A 24,225-nucleotide genomic window follows, 5' to 3' on the forward strand; every position below is an offset into this window, starting at 1 on the left:
AGTTGGCCCAGTGCAAAGCACAACTGTAACCAGGCACTGAGTTCCATGGACAGAGATGGAAGTAAAAGGGAATGGATATTTTTTTTGAGGGGGGTGGATGTATTTGTCTTTATTTAAAAGTAAAGATGTAAGAGAATAAAAAAATTCCTTGCCTAATGAAGAGGCAAGGAATAATTGCTGTGAATATTTCAATCAAATGAGATCAATAATTTTTTGGAGATCACCTGTCATCAAGAACTTGCTTGGCACTAGACTCCAGTAATCAATTTGACATGCTTAAGTCAAAGCCACTTGCAGCCTTCTGTAATGGGAAACAGGACCTCCAATAATAACTGGTTATTTCACTCATCCCCAGATGAACTCATTTATTTTGTTTCTAAATTTTCAGATTTTGCATCATTGAAAGGATGAAATCCATGAAGTGCTCTCACCCACATAAAAAAACATTTTGGCAGCTTCTTCATGGCTTGGAACAGGCTCAGAAGGCTGACATTCTTGCCTACAGTTTTGGGCACTTAAATTATAAGAATTTGTATAAAGTATCAGGACAGCACGAAGCCTCAGTGTCATGGCAGAGTGCAAAAAAGCCTGCCCATGTGAAAGAGAAAAACCCATTAATCCAGCAGTCGAAGATCAAAGTGAAGAAAATGACTAATGCCACAGTGGACCTCAGCTTGATGACTAGTGTGCTGCCAATATTGCCTGCAAATAACTTACCTAGTCTTAAGAATTTTGATCAGAGTTTAGCAACAGCCTCTAAGGATATACCAGACATGACTTGCTCAGTAGCCCCAAATGCTGAAGAACGAACACTTCAAGGTCACTTCATCAAAGAGGAATTAGACTTAACTGCCCTCATGCTGGTGAAACCTCAGCTTCATAAATGTGCAGCATCCCACAGCAGTCATGACCGTAGCCAGTTTGTTGAATCTTACTTGGCTGGAGTGACAAAGAAGGATCAATTCAGAAAACGACTTGAATTTGAGAAAACGATCTTGATGAAGCAAGATCTTCTGGAAAGGGATATAATGTCTGGTTACAAAGCTGTAGTGAAACAGGAAAGGAAGTTAGCACAGGTAAGAGATTTTATAGATGTGCTAAGATCACTCAAATGGGCAAAGGCGAGGAAGTAAAACAGATAGTTTTGGGACTGTCAGGAATTCTTTGATAAAGCAACTCCTCTCATAACTATAATTTTACACTTCTTTAAATATAATAATTGTATTATGAAAATGAATTTGCTGCTTTTTTTGAAACATAGGAAAGTGAACAGTGCTTTTATATCAGGGCAGACTTCTTTTACCTTTTCTGGGGATATAGCTTCTTTATTTTTAGGGTCATGTTTTGGAATATAACCAAACCTATGTCATATTTGTAAAGAAAATTCACCCAACTCAAGAGGTGAACAAAGATGCTTAACCCTTTTTTTATGTATTTTCATGACTTTGCTCTGCATAATGACTTGGAGGACCTCACTCAAGTTGTGACGTGATTCATGACACCAATAAGTTGCAAGAGCTCTAGACATGGTTGGGAAAAATTCTCCTGATAATTATTTTCCACAAAACTACATCAATGCAAAGCAGCTAAGAAGGAAGATGATACTGAAATTAATTTTTAAATTGCTAAATATATATCTACAGTTACAAAAATACATTGGATTTGTTATTTCTTTAACACTGTTTTTAAAAAAAATCTCAAGGTGATTCACAAGACTGAAACATGCAAGATGTTATGACATGACCACAAGCTTAGTTAAAAACAGTAATCTTAAGGAGTGTATAAAGGGAGATGGAGAGTCTTAAGGAAGGGATTTCAGAGCTTGAGGCCTAGGAAAGTGACAACACAACAAGATAAACATGACTTTAAAAAAAAAAATGAGAACATACAAAAGGCCAGAATTGAAGAATTGAGATTTTGAAAGGTTGAAGGAAATTATAGATGCAAGAGGCAAAAATGTAATCTAGAACACTGCAGTGTGAATTTTAGAGAAGGTATCATTGGACCAAAAGCTAATTAACACTAACTAATATAGTCATGATGGGTGAACAGAATTCACATTCCAAAAAGCAGTAGATGCAGGAAATCGGAAATGAAAATACAAAGTGCTAGAAATCCCCAGTGGCCAAGCTGCATCTGTGGAAAGAGAAACAGCTCTAGCATTTCAAGCTGAAGACCATTTATCAGAATCTGTTCTTTGTTTACCAGAATGTTGCCTGGGTTTAAGCATCTGGAGTATGGGGAGAGATTGGACAGATTGGGACTTTATTCTTTGGAGCGTAGAAGGTTGAGAGGGGATTTGATAGAAGTATTTAAGATTATGAAAGGGATAGACAGAATGGATGTGGATAGACTATTTCCGTTAAGAGGAGGAAAGATTAAAACAAGAGGACATGAGTTAAGAATTAAGGGGCAGAGGTTTAGAGGTAACATGAGGGGGAACTTCTTTACTCAGAGAGTGGTAGCTGTGTGGAATCATCTTCCGGGAGAAACAGTGGCGGCGGAGTCAATTGTATTATTTAAGAAAAGGTTGGACAGGTATATGGATGAGAAGAAGATGGAGGGTTATGGGCATTGTGCAGGGAGGTGGGACTAGAAAGGGGTGTTTGGTTCGGTGCGGACTAGAAGGGCCTAATGGCCTGTTTCCGTGCTGTAATTGTTATGTTATGTTATGTTAGATTCTGGAGAAGAATTTTCAAATTGAAACATTAGCTCTGTTTTTCTTTCCAAGATGCAGCCTGACCTGTTGAGTGTTAACAGCATTTTCTGTTTTATTAGGATTTTGTGCGAGTTGGAATGCTGGAGTATATAACTAATCTACTGTTTCTCTTACTTATTCAGTATCCACAGATATAAAAATGGATAAGTTGAACATATTATGAAAAAGAATGCTGTGAAAAATTTTAAAGATCCTGCAGCACAAAAATATTGGTGGGAAGAATTAGTAGCAATCTACAATCCTTAGTAAATTCATACAATACCATGGGCAGACAGCTTCTGAAGATGTTGTTAGATTTTTTTTGAATTGTAGAGGAATTAAGGGTTATGGGGCAAAAGTAGGTGAATAGAATTGAGTCCATGATCAGATCAGCCATGATTTTATTGAATGGGCTAGAAATCCTATTCCTGCTCCTATTTCTTCTTCTCTTCTAAATATGTGGTATAAATTCAATGGCAAATGAATATGAACAATGAAATTCAAATGGTATCACTGGTCAAAAATTGGGTTCATTTGATATAAGCATCAAAGTAGAAGTGTTGTAGAAGGAAGTAATATTTTCATAAGAGTTAATTTTTAAATGTGAGGTTATTATGAATGCTAAATAATTAACTAATAAATGGTAATTTGAGCTTCAATTATGTTGATAATGATTAGCTGCTGATATGTTGAGGATTGGATGCGGGAAGTGGGCAAAAATAAAGGGTAAGACTGGAAAAAAAAGGGAAAATTCACCTCCATTCACATAGAAGCTATTTCTCAATGATACCAAGTTTGGAAAAAAAAGATGATCTTCCATTGGTTAATGTTTTGGACCGATGGATGCCTTCCCACCATTGTAGCTTCTTTTACTTCCATTGGAAAATAATAAAATTAGATGCTTTTTTTTTCTAAACCTTTACTGCAATTTGCTGTTATTCAAATTAGTTATTTCAACAGACTACAAGACAGCTATATATTTTAATTTCATTGGTATTATATTTGTTATAATTTACTGATATAAGCATCTAATAAGCACTCTTCCTTCTCTATGAATAGCTTCAGTTTTCACTGGTGATGTCCTTTTTAATTGAAGGAGCTCATGAAGTTAGGCCATCTCCCTGTACCAAACTTGAAACGTCTTCAGATCTTCAATGATGTGTTTGAAGATATTTGCCGAGACTCAACAATATTTCATGAAATTTTGAAAGAAATCAAGGTAATTTGCAACAAATGTATGTTATGTTTGTTCCTTGTGAAATTCCTGATTTAGTAATGCTTTTTTTTTAATGTGTGTACATATTGTAATAACCCAAGTCACTAAGTAGGAGATGAAGCTTGACAAAAATTAAAAATGAGCCATTGACAAGTATTAGCAAAATTCTTGGTTGGGGGGGCATGGTGCAATGCTCAAAAATGCACTCAGCGGTGGGGGGGGGGGGGGGAAGAAGGGAGGTGTTGTTACCATCTTCTGACCTCCAATGTAGGTGCCGAGAGCACCACTTGATGCATGCTAGTGATGCCAGAGTGGGTGGGGGCAGGTCTAACAGCGAACGATAGCTGTGACCATATGTGGGGGCACAGCAGCTTAAGGGGCAATGCCCCTCCTTGGCGCTGATCCTGTTTGAAGGGTCAAGAGCATCCGAAGGCCTTGGGTGTAGTGATCTAGGGAGGAAAGTAGAAAGGTTTTAATTTTCAAGCTCCCTGAAGGCCTGGAACCTAACATGATAGGAATGATTTATAATCTTAAACCTAATTATAAAGGGGTGGTATTTGCCCTTTATGAATTACTTTCAATTCTGTCCAGGGAACTATCCCTAGAATTATTTTTTTAAAACTATGGGAACAAGGTTTTCAACAGTTATTTTCTTTTTGTTTTTTGAAAATTTTATTTTTGTTTTTCAAAACAGACATGGTGTCTCTTTTGAAAACGGTCATTTTTTTTAAGCATATTTGCACATTCTTTTTGTATAAATTGCTTCTGAGATTAATGTACAATATTAATTTACTTGTAATTCCCCTCCTTCCTCCCCCAACAAAAGAAAACAAAACAACTAAAGAGATAAAAAATAGTAAAAGGGAAAAAACCCTACAAATTTAGACCCGTCTTTCTAATCTACCTCCACTCTTTGAGATATTTCACTGCTGTTATCTTTGTATATTTTGTATAATTTTTATATCTGTAAGCTGTTACTATAACTGGGCACCAAAGTGCTCTCAAAGGTTGTCATATTTTGGCAAAAGTGTCATATTTATTTCTTATGTTATCTTTTCCATGGGCACACAGTTGTGCATCTCTGTGGACCATTGAGTGATGAGTGGGGGGAGTCAGACTTCCAGGTGATCACAGTACTTTTTTTTGCTACTGACAGGGGAATATTGACAAACTTAATTGAGAATTTTGTTAGTTTTCTGCCCACATCTACCAGGTTTCCCAATAAATAAATCTCCAGGTCCAGCGGAAGTCTACTCCTGTAATCCTAATTAATATATTAGATTTTTCAAGCCAAAAGGGTCTCACCTACTCGGAGGTCCATGTGATGTGTATAACCTATACATGAAGCACATTTCCGATATCCTTGGAGTTCCTTTTGGTGGTGTGAGAGGTATTTATTTTTCATTTGTTTGAAGATATAAGCTGTCTATTTTCATAGCAATCTTCAATATTTTGGATCCCCTTTCCATGTCAAATATCCAGAATTTTGTTACCCAAATTCATAGGCATCAGCTCATCATGTATCAAGGATGCTTTTGTTTACTGATGCAATCATTAATTTCCTGATATTTTAAGAGGGGATTAACTGTTTTTTTGTTTATTAATTTAGTATTTGTTTTGTAAATAAAATCTTTTGCCACCCCCTCCACCATACTATGCAGTCCCATTAATCCATTATGGTGGATCATCTTCAAATAAAGATGCAAAGGACCTTGTACCCCCCCCCCTCCCCACTAATCCATGTCAATTTTTCCCTGGAGACTTTACCATTCCAGAGAAAAGTTCTTGTGCTTCCATTTAATATTTTGAAAAATTTCCTTGGCAAGTAATAGGAATGGACTGAAAAAGATACAGTAGACTGCAACACCTTCATTTTGACACAATTTCAACAGCCATTTTCTGAAACTACATGGAATTCTATTTTGAAACCAGTACGTTCATCCTTTTTGTGCAAGACACTATTACAATTTAAGGTAGGGCATCAGGCCCACTTCCAAAGTTCAATTGACTAAATTCTACTCTAATCTCTCTTCTAAATGTGAAAAATGTATTACTGAAGAAGGTACACTGAATCATATATTCTGGTTATGTTTTTCTCTTTCCAATTTTTGGGGAGGGGTATTTCATACCTTGTCTTTAATTCTTGATATTAATTCAATTCCAATTCCTTTTCTCACTCTCTTGGGAATAATTGGGCCATCTGGTTTAATTCTGACTGCTTCACAATCCCATGTAGTTGTCCTCTCCTTCTTTATTGCTAGAAGGGCCATTTTAATGAGATGGAAAGATGCTGTCCCTCCCACTCATACTCAATGGTTGTCCAACATGGTGACATGTCTGATTTTGGGGGCTAAAAATTAGATGTTCCACTACTAAAATAAATTTAACTTTTTTTCTTTATGGGGTCTTCTTAATTACTTTCATAATTTGTAAGATTAACTAGTGTTTGGTTTTTGAACTCAATGTTTACCTTCCTTTTTTATTATTAGTAGTGGACTGTAGGTGTTCATCAGTAGCCTCTGAAGGGAGGAGATTTAATTAGATATTTAATATAGTGTTTTTCTTTCTTTTTAATGAAACATCGGTTTCAGTACTATTTGTATTACTATACGAGATTTGTAAATACTTTGTGTACTATGGAACAATAATTTGATTAAAACCAATAAAAATATTGAAAAAGGAAAGGTTAAAAGGATTTGGAGGGATAGGAAACTATGTGGAGCCAGGGTAGATTCAAGGCCTAGATATGGGCTTGGAATCAAATTTGATTAATCAGGGTAAGGTGGGAATGATGGTTTTGGTGCAATATGGGATTGAAATGGATTAGCAAAGGTATGGGGCAAATCTTACAGGAGTCCCAACGATTGCTGCATAGTGAAAATCAAGTGTCCTAGGAGTGTCCAACATAGACTGCCACTTGGATAATATGGTCTCCATTTTCTGACAATGCTTTAAATGGAGTGCTGCACAAAAGAATGATGTCACCCAAGTGGCCCAGGTCCAGAATTAACCATTGGTGAAAGGGTGCCTCATACTCAGAAATTCCCAGTGGAATTTCTGGAAAGATATGAAAAAACTTGGAAATGGTTAATGTATTTCTCTCCAGGGACAATTGGACTATCAATCACATAATGAACAAAGTAACTATCTTAAGTAATTGATTTCTAAGCAACAGAATATATTTAAAAAAAATTTTTTAAATGACAGCTGAGGTTGACTTTAATGTTATTTTCAGCAGGTAAATTTTGAGAATATTTATTTTATTATTAAGTGATACCTGTTAAAATTCATCATACCAGATTACACCAATTGTGAGATTGTGTTCTCTTCCTCTTTCAATATTAACTATTCCAGATAGAATCCAAACAATCCTTCTCAGAGCATTTTTCTGTTAACGAGGTGGACTTGCAACTCTAAATGAAGATGACTCTACCTTGTATGACTACTTTTATATCTTCAGCCTGTTAAAAAAGGTTATGTAAACCTCATCAAGAATCTTCTGACAGCACCTTCCTTCAATCTGTACGATGACTTTCTGTTGTCACCTTTGAAGCAAACTGTTTTTTGTCAACATGTTTCATTTGTTACTTGAATAAATAACTTGGTACCAGCAATAAATTTTTGTAATTATTTTAAAATTGTGATTTCATTTTTAAGTAATTAAACATTTTTATATATTGGAATTGGCGATTTTCCTGGAGTTACAATTCTGAGTTGAACCTGGATTTAGCTGTCTGAACATAAGGAAGTTTCCAAACTTCTGAGGATACAACATTGCCACCTATAATGATGGAATTTTTTTTAGCTTTTGGTACTTCTGCTTGGTAGCATTATTTTCAAATTTTGAAAACCAAAAGGATAATTTCAAAATATTTATTGATGCTGAGAGCATCATAGAGGAGACTTTTACTGAGGTGATTACATCTAAGCGGTCAAGGGATGGGTGACCACCAGGAGGAACTAGTAAGCTCAGGGTTCCCTCATGAACTGGTATCCATACTACTGTGGCACTGTGAGCAGCTGGCAAAAAATGCAGTCACCACACCAAAGATCGTTAACGACTGTTTATTCAAATTCAGCGTGCGCCCCTTTAAGGGCAGCTCTGGCTCAGTCACCACGTGCATGGTGACGTCATAATTGCTGCCCAGGGCGTGTGCTGGAAGGGAGGCTGAAGTCAGAGAGAACCCCTGACGATGCCATCTCCCCATGGCTGCCCCGCCACGTGGCGATACACACGGGGCCAGTTCGCCATGAGGATGTGCGCAGCCGCACTACTTTTGATACTGTTGGGAAAATGACCTTTCAAGAGATCAGTAGCAGCAGTCAGGTCAGTGGCACTATGACTAGCTTTGAGACTGTGGCTAAGGACGTAGGTAGGAAATGGAAGGCTGTTGTAGGGTGCTCGATAGTGAGGAGATTTTTGTCACCGCAGGGGGACAGACAAGAGACAGATGCGAGGATTGTGTGTTGCCTCCTGGTTTCCAGGGTCAAGAATGTCACTGAGCAGTTGGGGAACATTCTGAACAGCTAGAGGACATTGTACATGTTGGCAGTAACATGGTGATGGTAACAGGCCTCAATGACTTCTGCCCTGTGACACTGAACTCCACCATTATAAAATGCTTCAAGTGTCTAGTGATGGAATGCATCAAAGCACATCTCTCAGAGACACTGGATCCATTTCAATTCACTTATAGACGAAACCATTGCACTGATGATTCTATAGCCTTATCTCTCCACTCTGTCCTGACCCACCTGGAGAACTACGCCTCATATGCCATACGTTTGTAGATGTCAGCTCAGCATTTAATACGATCATTCCCCATAGGGTGTTGGAAAAGCTGCCCTTGCTGGGTCTCAGCACCTGTCTTTGTAACTGGATTCTGACTTCCTAATGGAAAGACCACAGTGTGCCCAGGTTGGCAGCAGAACATCGAACACAGTCACACTGAGCATTGGAGAACCTCACCATGCTCCTGTTCACGACTGCAATGCCAGCTCCAACATAGTCATCAAGTTTGCAGATGACACAACAGTAGTTGGCCTTAACAGCAACAACAATGAGTCTCACTACAGAGGAAAGGTGGAAAATCTTGTGATATGGTGTAAGAATAACAAACTAACTCTCAACGTGAACAAGGTGAAGATGATGATTGTGGACTTCAGGAGGACCAAGAATGGCCACCCTCCACCACACATTAATAACTCTAGTAGAGAGAGTAGAAAACACTGTTCCTCAAAGTCTGCTTAACAAGAGATCTTTCCTGAACAAACATCTCACTGGTCAGGAAGGTGCAACAGTGACTGCACTTCCTGAGAAGATTGAGGCGGTCAAGACTATTGGCCACCATCCTGTCAACTTTTTACAGGAGCTCTATCGAGAGCACCCTAGCGGGCTGGATTACAGTGTGGTATAGTTGCTGTAGAACATCAGATCAGAGTTCAATCCACAGGAGCGGAAGAGCGGAAGATGGTATCACTGGGGTTTCCTTTTCTTTTTCCCCCTCCCCCACTGACATGATCTACCTGAATCATTGTTTGAAGAGATGAAGAGGGTGTGCAAAATCACTGAAGACCCTTACCATCCCACACACAGCATCTTTCAGCTATTTCTGTTGGGAAAGAGATATAGGAGTATCAGAGTCAGAACCACCAGGCTGAGAAATGGCTTCTTACTATGGGTAGTGAGACTGCTGAATGAACTGCTAATATTAACCCTCCAAAACTACTACTGTATTTATTTAACAATATTTATTTTTTATATGTACCACATATGTATCATTTGTATGATAAAATATTCTCTTCACATTGGATTGTATTGTAGAAATTTAGAAAGTTTATTATGTTGAAACAGTGTATGTATTAATTTAACACAATTTTAATTTCCAAAATGAATCATCCTTTCCCCTTTGAGTTTTTCTCTCTCCCTTGCCCTTTGTGTGTTTGTTCCACTCATCTTTCCTCCAATCCTCTATTTACAGTACCTGTTTTAAATTTTTTGTTTGGATCGACTATTGTTACAGCAGTTTAATATTCATAGAGTATTGTATTTTGTTTCATTGTTCTGTTTTGGTTCCTCAGTTTGAATACAATATGTATCTTGCATCACTCCTGGAGTCTCAGCCAAAGAATCAGCATAAGGTAATGGGTTTAAAATTAACTAGATATTGGAAAAGTTTGTAAATCTATCAAAATTGGAAGATACTATTTCAGTGGTTTAGGTAATTGTGGTTTATTGAGCTTTTCAATAAGACCATTTTTGGCAGGTTTCTTTTACGATGCAAGTTCATCTGCCAAGCAGTAAAAAGAATTAAACTCCCATCATGGCAAGTGATGATGTTGTATTTAACAAATGTATTAATTACTATGCAGGTATCAGAAAGATCAATTGGTTTTGGATTTTTGCAAATTAAAAGTTTGCATGTCCTACAAAGTGAACTTCTGCAAAGTTAAATAGATCCTTGTACTATTAAGTTTGGGTATGTTTGTAAAATAGAATGCATTATTGCTGGAAAATCTGTAATTATAACTCTTTTCAAAATCACAGAAGCAATAGATTTCTCTCACCCCATTAGCTTCACCTCTTTTGGTGCAGTAGTAATTTTATCTCTGAGTAAATAATTGTGATGTGAGCCCATCACAAAGATGGGCATGTTACTGTAAAACTCCCATAATTTCATATGCTTAAGATTTAGGTGATGTTGACTACAGATTTTCTGGATTATTGTGTGAAATTCTCTATTAACACCCAAAACATTATATTTTCCTTTTTTTTAAGATGTTACACAGTATTATGATACAACTTAGAGTTAGCTAGTTAAGGTTAAAGAAAATGTGGGAAACAGGGCTTCTGTGGGTTTAAAGAAAGCACATGAAGCTGCCTCAGTGAGTTGAAAAGGGAGTGTGGGAAACATGACCCTGTGAGCTAGATGCTGAATTATTAAAGGCATTGGGTAATAAAGCAAGAGATAGACTCTTAATCCCAATTTATCCAAGTTTCCTTCATGAGCTAGTCTGCTCTTGGTTAAACTTTTCCAATCCATAATTCTATCTAAATATATTTTAAATATGTGAAAAATCCAGCTCACAGCTCGCCTTTATATCTTGCCTCTCCATGAATAAAGACCGAGACCATCCACCTTGTCAATGCCCCTCATGATTTTATGCATTTCTACAAGTTTCCCCAAGCCTACTTTATTTCAGAAAAAACAATCCCATTCTTTCCTTGTAACTCAAGCTCCCCAGTCCTGGCGATGTCTTTGTAAATCTGTCCTGCATCCACTCTAATTTAATGATATTCCTTTTATAGTATGATGATGAGAACAGCACACAATACTCCAAGTGCAGTCTCACCAACATTTTGTACAGCTTTAGAATTCATTGCCCCATCTGATGAAGGGAAGTGGATCATATGCATTCTTTACTACCTTGCAGGCACATCACCGCTCTCAGAGAACTATACACTTGTACCCTTAAGTTCTCTCTTCAAAAACATCTCAGTGGCCTGTCATTCAATGTGTATGAACTGCCCTCGTTTAACTTCCCAGAATGCGTCACTCTGCTCTTTTCCATCTGCTATTCCTTTGTCCACTTTACCAGTTGATCTTCTAGACTAGATCCTATTTTAATCTTACTCAGCCATTGGAATCCACGAATCATCTGGTTGTGGATTATAGTTTTTTTTATTGTATATTACTAACCCTGCAATGCAGAATTGAGGGACTTCTGCACTACTGGAGCAGCATTTTTCAGATGAACGGATGCCCATTAGCCCCTTCATGATTGTATAAGGCTTTATTAAGTCCCCTTTCAGCCTGCTACATTCCAGGGAGAAGAGTCACAACCTATCTAGTGTCTCCTTATAATTTAAGCCTACCGGTCAAGACCACATTCTTGTGATTTTTTTTTTCTTCTTTTTCTGCATCCTTTCCAGCTTAATGCCATCTTTCCTATAGCTAGGTGACTAACCTCTACACTTGTCACATGATGTCCCTGCTCCTGTACTTGATTCTTTGAGCAAAAATGAAAACAAGTGTGAAAAATGCCTTGTTCACCACTTGTCTACCTGAAACACAATTTTCATGGAACTATACACCTGTACTCCAAGTCTCTTTGTTCTATATCACTCCCCAGGCGACTACCTTTTACCATGCAAGTCCGGCCCTGGATTATCTTACCAAAGTGTAACACCCTGCACGTTTGTCTGAGTGAATTCCATTTGCCATTCCTTGACCCACTTTGCTAGTTCATCTCAATCTTTTTCTTATCTGAGATAAACGTCTTCACTGCCCACTATACCATTAATTTTGGTGTCAACATAAAAATTACTAAGCATGCTGATTACATTAGCATCCAAGTTGTTAATATGGATGACAAACAGTGCAGTATCGATCCCAGCAGCACACCACTACTTACAGGTCTCCAATATGAGTAGCAACCCTCCACTAATACACTTAATTTCCTACCATTAATCCCATTCAGTAGCCAATTGGCCAGCTCACCCCAGACCCCATGCAATCTGATCTTCTAGAGCAGCCTTCAAAGTTTGTTGAAGCTTGTTGAAGCAAGCTTGTTGAAGATCCTGCTAAAATCTATGAAGACAAGATTTGCCTCCCTGTACTTATTTTTCTTGGTCATTTCAGCAAAAAAATTCAGTCATGTTTATGACACATTATTTCCCATGCACAAAGTGGCAAACATATTTAGCATTTCAGGGCAATAATCTTTCATCAGATTTTGCTAAACTTAGAGAAATCTCAAAATGCAGAGAAAGGGAAGGAAGGAGAACACAAGGATAAGTGTGTGATGCATTACAGAAGGGAGCTGTAAAGAAAAGGTGGGCCTGCAGGAATTGTCAATGGGAATAGCAGAATCAGTCTCTGTAATTGATGAACTTGATATTAAGTTCAGATTGTACTGAGCCTAATCAAAAAATGAAGTGCTATTCCTTGAACCTGCATTGAGCTTCATTAGATTAACTTACGGGGCTAAGAAGTTAAGAGTGGAAATGGCACAGATAATAAATGACAGCCAACCTGAAACTTGAGGTGCTTAATGATTTTGTGGATAGACATGTAGAGGTAGGGATTTTCAAGGAACTAATTTTTTTGGATTATTTCCTTTCTCCTCCTAAACCCAAAAGACCTTTCAGGCTCTGTTTCAAATAATGGAAAACAGGCCAGTGAAAACTCTTCACGTAGAAGATGCACATCAGAGAGTCTTAAATCTGGAACAAGAAGCAAACCTTGCTCTGCAGAGAAATTATAAGTATGTAACTGTAATTATGTTGTTTTGTTTTCTGGAAATGTATTGGTTTGATATTATGTTGTGGCTATTTAGTAAACTCATTGCACAGGCACACTCTATGAACATAAGTCCACATTTGTTGGAGGCAGATACAGTTCAAGCAGTTGCCCTTGCTGGGATGAGTGTTGGCAACAGGAGATCAAGTGGTAAATATACAAGTCATGTGTCAGTGCTGAATTGTTGCTAATAATGGTTGTTAAATTGGAGGATTACCTTGTGGTCCCTAAACTTCCTCCACATTAGTTCTTTGCTTTCTCCCTTGAACATCTGTTTCCAATTTACTCTCCCTAGTTCCTGCCTCATCCCATCATAATGAGCCCTTCCCCAATTAAACACTTTTCCATTTTGTCTGCTTTTATCTTTTTCCATAGCTATGCTAAAGCTCAGGGAGTTGTGGTCATTCTTACCAAAATGGTTTGCCACCTGACCAGGTTCATTACCCAGAATTAGATCCAATATGGCCTCTCCACTCATCAGCTGGTCCACATATTGTGTCAAGAATCCTCTTTGGACACCTGACAAATTCAGCCCTATCTTGCAGTAAGGAGGTGCCAGTCAATATTAGGGAAGTTGAAATCACCCATAACTACAGCTCTCTATTTCCTGCACCATTCCAAAATCTGTCTGCTTATTTGCTCTTTGGCGTCCCAAGGGCTATTTGGGGGCCTATAGACTACTCCCAGCACAGTGATTGCTCCCTTCCTATTTCTGACTTCCACTCACACTGACTCAGTGGACACTCCCTCTACAGCAGTGGTTTTCAAACTTTTTCTTTCCACTCACTTTAAATAATCCCTGTGCCATAGGTGCTATGATTATTTAAGGTGGTATGTGAGTGGAAGGAAAAAGTTTGAAAACCATTGTTTCAATTGTACCTAATTGACTTGTTATGTGCATGGTTTCATAACTACAAAGGAAATGGCCAATGACAATTTTTCCTCATGCAAAATATTTCAGTAACAATTGGTCTAGAGCAGCGGTTCTCAATGTTTTTCCCATTCTCATACCACCTTAAGTAATCCCTTAATCACAGAGCACCTATGGCATAGAGATTACTTAAGGTGGTAAGTGAGTGGAAAGAAAAAGTTTGAAAACCACTGCTCTACAGCCTCCTTTTCTTTAGCCGTGATACTATCCCTGACTAGTAATGCTACTCTCCCCACCACCCCCCCTTACCTCCCATCCTATTCCTTTTAAAACACCTAAATCCTGGTACCTTGCTCAGCCAATTCCACCATTCCTCCAGTCAAGTCTCTATAGTGGCCACAACATCGTAGTTCCATGTACTGATCCATGCTCTAAGTTCATCTCCTTTATTCCTAATACTCCTAGCATTGAAATGGACACATTTCAAATCCTCTAACTGGGTACATTTGTTTTGTCCCGTGCCTGTCCTTCCTCACAAACTCAGAGCACAAAGAATCATGCTTTTGACCTTCTGCCCTATTCTCTGCATTCACATTCTGGTTCCCACCCCCTGCCAAATGCTCCCCAACAGCTTCAGCAAACCTGGCTGCCAGGGTATTGGTCCCCTTCCAGTTCAGGTACAACCCATCCTTTTTGTACAGATCAGATCTTCCCCAGAAGAGATCCCAATGATCCACAAATCTGAAATAACTATGCTGTGGAGGTGACATCTACTCACCTTTTAACATTAATTGATGCAGACAATGAGCTCAATCAAATTAATGGATAATCTGGTGAAGGTAATTGTTGTGACTCAGGTTGGATTTTAAAATGTGGGTCCACATCTAATGCCTCTTTTTTTTTACATTTTTTGCTTGGTTATCAAAGTCTGTAAATGTATTTTTTTAGGCTAAGGAATGAACTTGAGGGGGAACTTTCAAAACCGAAGAAGCAAGGTAAATTATAATAAGTTTAATATACACCAAAATTCTTACATGCTACAGCTGGACAGGTACTTAATAATAAATACTACAATGGTATACATTAAATCAAATTGAAAAGATAATAAATACTAAGAATAGAGAATAAATATTCATAGTTAGCACAGTACAAGAAAAATAATGGTGTTACAATAGTACAGACAGATCTCTTGTGATGTCAAAGCAGTCCTTGATTAATGTAACAAGGGGAGTTTCAACAGCCTGATTGCTGTTGGAAAGAAACTGTCTTTGAAGGTGCTGGTATTCAGGCTTCTATATCTTTTACCTGAAGGTAGCAATGAGAAGAGGTTGTAACCAGGATGATGATGGGTTCTTTTATGATGTTGGCTGCCTTCTTGAAGCTGCCCCTCACATGGATGTCTTCAATGGATAGAATGTGGGTGCCTGTGATATACCTGGCTATATTTGCTGGCTTCTGCATTCCTGGGCACGCAAATTCCCAAACTAGGTTGTCATGCAACTGGTCAGTAAACTTTCCACAATGGACCTATAGAAGTTTGGTAGAGTATTCAGCAACATACCAATTCTCCGCAGACTCCTTAGAAAGTGGAGGCGTTGGTGTACCTTCTTTGCAGTCATCTCAACATTCCAGCTTCAGGAGATCTTCTGATATAATGACCCCCAAGAACTTGAATGTATTGGTATTTACCATCTCAACCCCTATCCCATTGATGCGGACATGTGCCTGGTCCTTCAATCTCCCTTCCTAAAATCAACAGTAAGCTCGTTAGTCTTGATGACATGGATAGCAAGATGGTTGTTCTAGCACCACCCAATCAGATTCTCCAACTCCTTGAATGCCCGGGTACAAATGCTTCAGGAAAGATGGAGGTGGGTGTAAATGAGGAAAGTGGGGGGTATTGTTATTAGTTAAGGAGGATGTCACAACAATTGTTAGAGGTGACATTAAAGACAGGTTAGCCAGTGAGGTTATATGGGTGGAGCCAAGGTGCAAGAAGGGCATGAATGGCTATTTAGGAATATGCTACAGGCCTGCAAATAATCAATGGGAATTAGGGGAGCAAATTTGCCAGGAAGTTGCAGCCAATTGTAGGTCAAATAAGGTTGCTATAATTGGGGATTTTAACTTTTTAAATATTGACTGGAAGATGTAAAAGGCTTAAGCAAGAAAATCTGCAGATGCTGGGGCTGAAGACAATACACAAATATATTGGGTAAAAGTAAAGAGTATCCAACGTTTCACTTTGTGCTATTTATAAATAGGAACTACTTGTACTGAAGGTTGCAATTAGAATGCAACTATAGTGAATGAGTGTGGGAATAAAAAGTCACATGTTGGAAATCGGAATTGAAAATAAAAAAATGGAAAAATGTAGGAAAAGCTCAGCACGACCAGCAGCTTTTGTGGAGGGAGAAACTGAAACCATGAAAAACTGGAATGACTCAGCAAATTGGGCAGGACCCCCCCCCCCCCCCCCCACTGAAGGAAAACAGTCAACATTTTGGGTTGAAATCTTTTTCCAAGAGGAAGGTGGGAAGGTGAAATAGCAAGCATAAGTAGAGGAGAGAAGGACAAGGGAGGTAGGTATAGGTTACTTGACAGATTAAGGTGGAAGAGATGAGAAAGATAGAGGAGTAAGAGGGAGATGGGTGTCTGAGAGAAAAATAAAGTTGATTGGGCGAGGAGAAAGGAATGGGTAAAGGATAGTGGAACTGGATTGGGTTGGGGAAAATTTAATGTTCATACCATTAGATTGTAGGCTACTAAAGTGGAATAATTTATGCTTTCAAATTTGTATTTGCCTTCACCCTGGCAATGGAGCATGCTGAATGCAGACATGACTGTGTAAGAACAAGAAGAGGAATTAAAATGAGTTCCAGTTAGTGTGTGAGAACAGAGCACATGCTTTCGACAAAGCAATCTTTTAGCCTACATTTGATCTCACCTGTGTCGAAGACAGCAAATGCAGTAGATGAGGTTGGAGGAGGTGTATGTAAACCTTTGTCTCACTTGGAAGTTAAGTTATGGCCCTGGTTAGAGATGAGAGGGTGATATAGTGAAAAGTATCCACCTCCTGAGGTTGTACTGGGAAGTGCCTAGCAGGTAAAAGGATGGGTGGGAAGGGAAGAGTAAACCAGGGAGTTGCAAAGAGAATGGTTCCTATGAAAAGTAGACAAGAGTGAAAAGGGAATTGATGTTTTGATGCAAGGTCACTGAGCTGAAAGGTTCTCTCCATGTCGGGACAGGTTGAGGCCACTCAGCATTTGCTGCTTTTACTCCATATCCTTTAATCTCTTCTGTAATTTGTTTTGATCCCATTCTTGAACCCTTAACCCATTTCGCTACAAGAATTAATCTGAAAATTTGTGGTGAATTTACAGTCTTTTCTTGTGATTTTCAACTAGAGACAAATATTTCTTGGAAAATATTTACTCATCAGTCATAGAGAAAAAAGAGAGGTCTTGTAAGACACTATTTTATCCAAATTAACAGTAACATTTTTTTTGCACTGCAAAATGACTACTCTTGTTGACTGCAGAAAGATTAAGACATGAAAGGATTATAAATTCCTTTCCTTTGCAGATGTACGACATATTTTAAAACCTATTAAAACTAAAGATCACCAACTGTCTGTCATGGAAAATGTGATGTCACTAAGGAGCAGAATTTATCAAACAACTGTGCAGATTCAAGAGCTGGAGAGTGAGCTAAAGCATTCAATGGTGCCCTCTACAGTTACTGATGCTATGCAGAGCTCTCTCATAGAATCTCAGGTACTTCTGCCTTTCCACCTTTTGTCAGCTTGGACCCGTTGGGCTGTGGCTAATTCTATTTGGACATTTTTTTACAGGCTTCAATAGCAGAACTGAAAGAGTTCCCCTTGTGAGCACGACTTAGCAGTTTGAGATTGTTTTCCTAAAAGATCAAAAATGATTTGAATGAAATTTTAAAAATTATAAGGACTAAAAGGAGGTGTTTGTGCTTGAGGAAGATTTTGAAAACAAATAATTTTAAGAAGTCCTAATTAACTTGAATTGCATGTATGCATTTAACAGGAAGCCAGATAAATATGTGAAGTTAATGAGGAAAAGAGGATTACAAGAATTAGTAAGTTTTGGTAAAATAGGATGAAAAGATAACCACATGGAGTGAGATAGATCTGTTGGGCTGAATAGTTTGTTTCTGTCTTGTAAACTCTTTTACAAGAGGAAAACAGATCAGGTAGAATCTGGGAAGGGAAATGGACAGTGATGCTTCAACTGGACTGATGAAGTGTCTTATGAAGATTCAGTCCAGATGAATGGTCGCAACCCTCAACATGGACTGTCCATTTCCATTCACAGGTGCTACCTGACCCCCTGAGTTGCTCCAGCAGCATGATGTTTGCTCCAGACTCCAGCATTTGCAATCTCTTTTGTCTTTATATCTTCTATTCTGTCAACAGCCATTTTTCTTTCCAAATCCAAAAAAGGTAGCAGAAGCACTAATAATAAGATTTTTGTCACCTTATGAATTGGTTGGGCTTCTCTTGCCTGGAGAAATCTAATTGATTTTCACAAACCAAATCATTTATTTAAAATTTAAGTCTTGTAAATTTTCCCTTTTATAACTTTTCTCTATTCCTCTCATCTTCCTAACATTCGGTCTTCCTTGTTGCAGTCTTGGTATGGAATTAACCAACTGGTATGTACTCTATCAATGCAATATCCACTTTAAGTCCATAGAGTTAAACAGTACATGACATCCATGGTGACCTTTTTTTGTTCATCCACATTAATCCTATTTGTCTGTATTAGGTCTGCCTTACTAACCTAAGTGTCTTTTAAGCCTCTTGAACATTGTAGCTTTATCTGATTCCATCAACTTGTCTGGCAGAGTGTTCCTGCTATCAACCACTCCATGTAAAAGAAATACCCCCAAAAAACCTTTGACTCCTTCTCTATCTCTCACCTTAAAGCTATGCCCTCTTGTTTTTGATACTCCTGTAATAGGATAAATTATCATTTTTTTCCTATCGATTTCTTCACATAATCTTAACTATTTTAAGTCATCCCACATTTTAAATGGGCTGGGTGTGTTTTCTTTGGAGCAATCTCCTTTCATAATAAAAGTATTCCAATCCAAGCAGCACCTTGTAAATTTTCTCTTCACGTTCTCCAGCTCAGTCACATTCTTCTTGTAGTGTGGTGCAAAACTTTTATTTTGAATTTTTTAAAAATGAACCAAGGTTTTCAAAATGCAATGATGGGAGTTGAACTTGTACTCTTGACATCATTATTGACTTCAGTGGAAAAGAATGGAAAATGGGTTGTTGATTTAATAACCATTTCATGTCATCACCAAGGATTCAGTTAACTTGTGCAACATTAATTTGAACGCTAACATTTGATGAATGAGATTTTTTAAAAAAATCTCTATTGAATTGCTACACCACAGAAGGCGATCAATCAGTGTGTATTGCTGTTCTGTACAGTAATCTGATCAGTTCCATTCCAGTGCTTTTCCATCGTGGTCCTGCAAAATGATTTTCTTTATGCCTAATTCCTTTTGAAAAGCCTTGATTATTTCCTGTTTATTGTCATAAGAATGCTACTGGGACTGGAGGGCTTGGATTACAAGGAGAGGCTGGATAACCTGGACATTAAACGTAGAGGTTTATAAAATCATGAGGGGCATAAATCAGGTGAAAGGTGACAGTCTTTTTCCAAGGGTAGGGATAAAACTAGAGGGTAAACACAATCTGCTGAAGGAACTAAGGGGTGAAGCAGTGTTAGTGGGAGTAAAAGAATGGACTGTTTCGAGCTGAAACCCTTCATAGAGTCTGGGGATAAGAGAAACCAGTGTAAAGAGGTTGGGGGGTGGAGGGGAGAAAAGAGAGAGATCCCACATGGAACTGGTGAGCAAAGTAAGAGTGAAACATGACGGAAAGAGGCAGCTGATTGGTAGAAGCCAGACAACAGAGAAAAACCAGAAAAATAAATGGATCAGATAGCGAAAGGTGGGTCAAGCAGGGTGGAGTGTGTGGTTTAAAAAAAAGCTGTGCTGGAATCTGATAAGAAGGAGAGAATGGTGGCATAAAGAGAGACCAGATGGGTCTGGAGTGGGGAGAATAATCCATTGAGAATTGCTCTTTACTAGACAGGAGGAATGACAGTCAGGGCAGGGATGTGCTCCTCTTGCAGAATGTGGATAGACAGAGAAGCCAACAATATCCCTGATGACTTTATCTGTGAGAAGCATATCCAACTGCAGCTCCTGACAGACTGTGTTAGGAAATTAGAGGTGGAAGAAATCAGGATCATTTTGGAAGCAGAGGGGTGATAATCAGGAGTTACAGAGACACAATCACACCTAGAAGAAAGGAGGAAGGTAGCTGTGTAACAGTCAGGAGAGGGAAGGGGGACAGGCAGTTCTGGCCATTCCCCTCAACAACATGTTTACCCCTTTGAATACTGCAGCCAGACCAATAGCAATGTGGTCTGCTCTGAGCCTTAGGGAAGGGTGAAATCAGGCAGAGCAATTGTCATGGGGGAACTCGATAGTCAGGGAACAGATTGGAGGTTCTACGGCTGCAAAAGATTTTCCAGGATAATGTGTTGCCTCCCAGGTGCTCTGGTCCAGGATGTCTGAGTGGCGGCAGAATATTCTTAAGGGGCTAAGACAGAGGTCTTTAAGACAGAGGTTGTGGTACATCTTGGTACCAATGACATTGGCAGGAGTGGGGTAGAGCTCCTGCAAAGTAAGTTTAGGGAGTTAAGAAAAAGGCTGAAGAGCAGAACGTCCAAGGTAGCAATCTCTGGATTACTCAGTGCCACAAGTTAGGGAAGGTCAGAAAAGGAAGATAGTGCAGACAAATGTGTGGCTGAAGAGATGGTTCAGGGTTTCAAGTTCTTGGATTATTGGAACCTTTTTCTGGGGACAGTGCAACAGTTGGCATCTGAACTTAATGGGAACAAAATTTTGATAGTACAGACCTATCACCAATGTATATAGTTACAGTATCTAGAGTGTAATGACTGTGCTTACAGCGATTGACTGAGATCTTAGCCACGCCTACTGTCTGGGCCTTAAAGGGTTGTGTCCCTAGCCAGGTCGGATCATTCCGGACTGGTCGGCCACCTGTGAAGAGCTCCTGTCTTTTGCTAATAAAAGCCTTGGTTTGGATCAACAAGTCTTTGGTTCTTTTGGCGAGCTCTACACCAATATCCTGCCAAGGAGGTTTGCTAATGCTGTTTGGGGGAAGGGGGTGGTTTAAACTACATTCACAGAGGGGTGGGAACTAAGGTGAAGTGGGGAAGAGGTGGTTGGTGCACAAGTAGGGTCAGCAGGTATGGAATTTATGTAGAATGATAGACATTTATGGAAAAATTGCATCCATGAGGATGCATGGTAATGCAACAGGGTCAGTCAAATGTAACAAATAAAGGGCTAAAGGTTTTGTATTTAACTGCACACAGCATAAGGAATAAAGTGAATCCTCTTGTAGTACAGCTAGATTGGCAGGTATAATGTTGTGGCCATCACCGAGTCATGGTTAAAGAATGGATATGAAAATCATTGGGAGCTGAACGTTCTATGATACACAGTGTATTGAAAAGATAGACAGGAAAGCAGAGGGGGTGGTGTGGTTCTGTTGGTAAGGAACAACATTAAATCATCAGAAAGAGGTGACCTAGGATCAGAAGATATAGAATCATTGTAGGTTGAGTTAAGAAAGGGTAAAAAGACCTATTTGCTATTATAAACAGATCTCCAAACAGTAGCTAGGAAGTGGACAACAAATTAAGGGGCAGTGATCATAATATGATTGAGTTCAATTTGAGATTTAACAAAGAGAAACTAAAGTCAGATGTGTCAGTATTTCAGTGGAGTAAAGGGAATTACAATGGTATGAGAGAGGAACTGGTCAAAGTAGATTGGAAGGAAGCACTAACAGAGCAGCAATGGATGGAGTTTCTGCAAGAAATGGGGGGCAGGTGCAGGATAAATATATACCAAAAAAGAGGAAATACTTGAATGGAAAAATGTCACCACTGTGGCTGACAAGGGAAGTCAAAGCTAATATGAAAACAAAAGAGAAGGTATACAAGGAAGCAAAAAGCTCAAAGCTGAATGGTCTAAGGCTGAATAAGTCACCTGGACCAGATGGATTACACCCTCGGCTCCTGAATGAAGTAGCAATAAAGATTGTGGAGGTATTTGTAATAATCTTTCCGGAATCAATAGATTCTGGCATTGACCAAGAGTACTGGAAAATGCTAATGTCATCCCACTATTCAGAAGGTGGGGGCGGGGGTGGAGAGAGGCAGCAGAAAGGACATTATAAACTGGTTATCCTGACATCGTGGTTGGGAAGATGTTGGAGTTGATTATCAAGGATGAGGTTACAGAGTACTTGGAGATACTTGATAGGATAGGTTTCCTTAAGGGAATATCTTGCCTGCAAATCTATTGGAATTCTTTGAAAGAAGGTGTGATGAGCAGGCTGGATGAGGTGCCACACATGAAGCTACTTAAGATAAGAGCCCGTGGTAAAACAGGAAACATACTTGTATGGGTAGAACATTGACTGATTGGCAAGAAGCTGAGTGTTGGAATACTGAGATCATATTCTGTTTGGCTGCCAGTTGCTAGTGGTGTTCCACAGGTACCAGTGTTGGGGCCACTTCTTTTTATGTTGCATATTAATGATTTGGATTATGGAATGAATGGTTTTGTGGCCAGGTTTGCAGATGATATGAAGGTCAGTGGAGGAGCTGGTAGTGTAGAGGAAGCATGGAGGCTGCAGAAGGACTTGAACAGATTAGGAGAATAGGGAGAGAAGTGGCAATTAAAATATAATGTTGGAAAGTGTACGGGCATGCAATTTGATTGAATAAAATAAACAGACTTTTTTAAAATGGGGAGAAAATTAAAAATACACAGATGCAAAGTCCTCATGCAGGATAGCCTGAAGGTAAACTTTTAGGTTGAGACAGTGGTAAAAAAGGCAAATGCAATGCTGACATTCATTTCAAGAGGAATAGAAAAGGGGGGAGTCACGTGATGGAGTAGTGGCTGGTCAGGGAATTCCAGCCCTCTCCCGAAAAGTTTAAAAAAAACACACAAAGCACAAAGGTACAAGATTAAAATTTATAATAAAGTAAAAATAAAGGTGAGAAGAAAATGGCAGCGAAGAGAGAAAAGTCGAAAACAACGGGAAGAAAAGAGGAAGAAAGAATGTCGGAAGAAGAAGGTGAAGGCCTTACCTGTCCGAAGAGGCCCGCCGCGGAGAGAGAAGCCCGCTCCCGCAGGTCAGTGGAAGTCCCGGGCTCGGGACTACAAAAATGGCTCGCAGAGCCGAGTAAAAGTGCGCAACCGCACATGAAAAAAAACACACTGACGGGAGGGGGGAACAGCTGTGGAGTCGATCTCCACAGCTGAGAGAGACACCTGCAGCAGAGCAGCAGGTGCAGAACACAGACAATAACGACAACAAGAAAGAAGAGGGTAAAAAGAAAACAAGGAAACAACAGATGGTCAATCCAGAGGAAGAAGAAGAAGAAGAAGAACAGAGAGAGATGGAAGAAGAAGAGAAAGGCAGGACAATGGATATATCTTTTTTTAAAGAATATATGGAATCAGTGAAAGAATGGCAATTACAAGAATTTAATGAGATAAAAAGAAGAATTAAGAATGCAGAAGAAAAAATGAATAAAATGGAAATGGCCATGTCAGAGATAGGAAAAAGAGTGGAAAATATGGAAGAATGAGAAACAATTGTAGAAATGGAAGTAGAGGAATTAAAAGAGAAATTAGAAGAATCTAATAAAAAAGTTAAAGAGGCACATGAGCTGTTAGCTCAGAAGATAGATATAATGGAAAACTATAATAGAAGAAATAATATAAAGATAGTGAGCCTTAAGGAAGATGAAGAAGGCAAGAATATGAGAGAATTTATAAAAGATTGGATCCCCAGGGTCCTAGGAAGTCCAGAATTACAGGAAGAAATGGAAATAGAGAGGGCACATAGAACTTTAGTCCCGAAACCACAACCGCAGCAAAAACCAAGATCCATTTTAGTAAAATTCTTAAGATATACAACAAGAGAAAATATATTGGAGAAAGCAATGAAGAAAGTAAGAGAAGACAAAAA

The 24,225-nt window shown here is 38.9% G+C and overlaps 1 protein-coding gene across 2 annotated transcripts in view; it reads left to right on the plus strand.

Moving 5' to 3' along the window:
• The window catches only part of LOC138760833 (uncharacterized protein C6orf118-like), a 35,660-nt gene that overhangs the window by 1,070 nt on the left and 10,365 nt on the right, over positions 1 to 24,225 (plus strand). For both annotated transcript variants that reach the window (XM_069932028.1, XM_069932027.1), the window contains exons 2-7: positions 389 to 1,076; positions 3,795 to 3,917; positions 9,996 to 10,055; positions 13,057 to 13,181; positions 15,036 to 15,082; positions 17,673 to 17,863. In XM_069932028.1, the coding sequence (XP_069788129.1) occupies positions 408 to 1,076; positions 3,795 to 3,917; positions 9,996 to 10,055; positions 13,057 to 13,181; positions 15,036 to 15,082; positions 17,673 to 17,863 (1,215 nt within the window). In that variant the 5' untranslated portion in view covers positions 389 to 407. The remainder of the gene's footprint in view (positions 1 to 388; positions 1,077 to 3,794; positions 3,918 to 9,995; positions 10,056 to 13,056; positions 13,182 to 15,035; positions 15,083 to 17,672; positions 17,864 to 24,225) is intronic.

This window comes from Narcine bancroftii, chromosome 4 (assembly GCF_036971445.1).
Source record: "Narcine bancroftii isolate sNarBan1 chromosome 4, sNarBan1.hap1, whole genome shotgun sequence".
Taxonomy (NCBI): Eukaryota; Metazoa; Chordata; class Chondrichthyes; order Torpediniformes; family Narcinidae; genus Narcine; species Narcine bancroftii.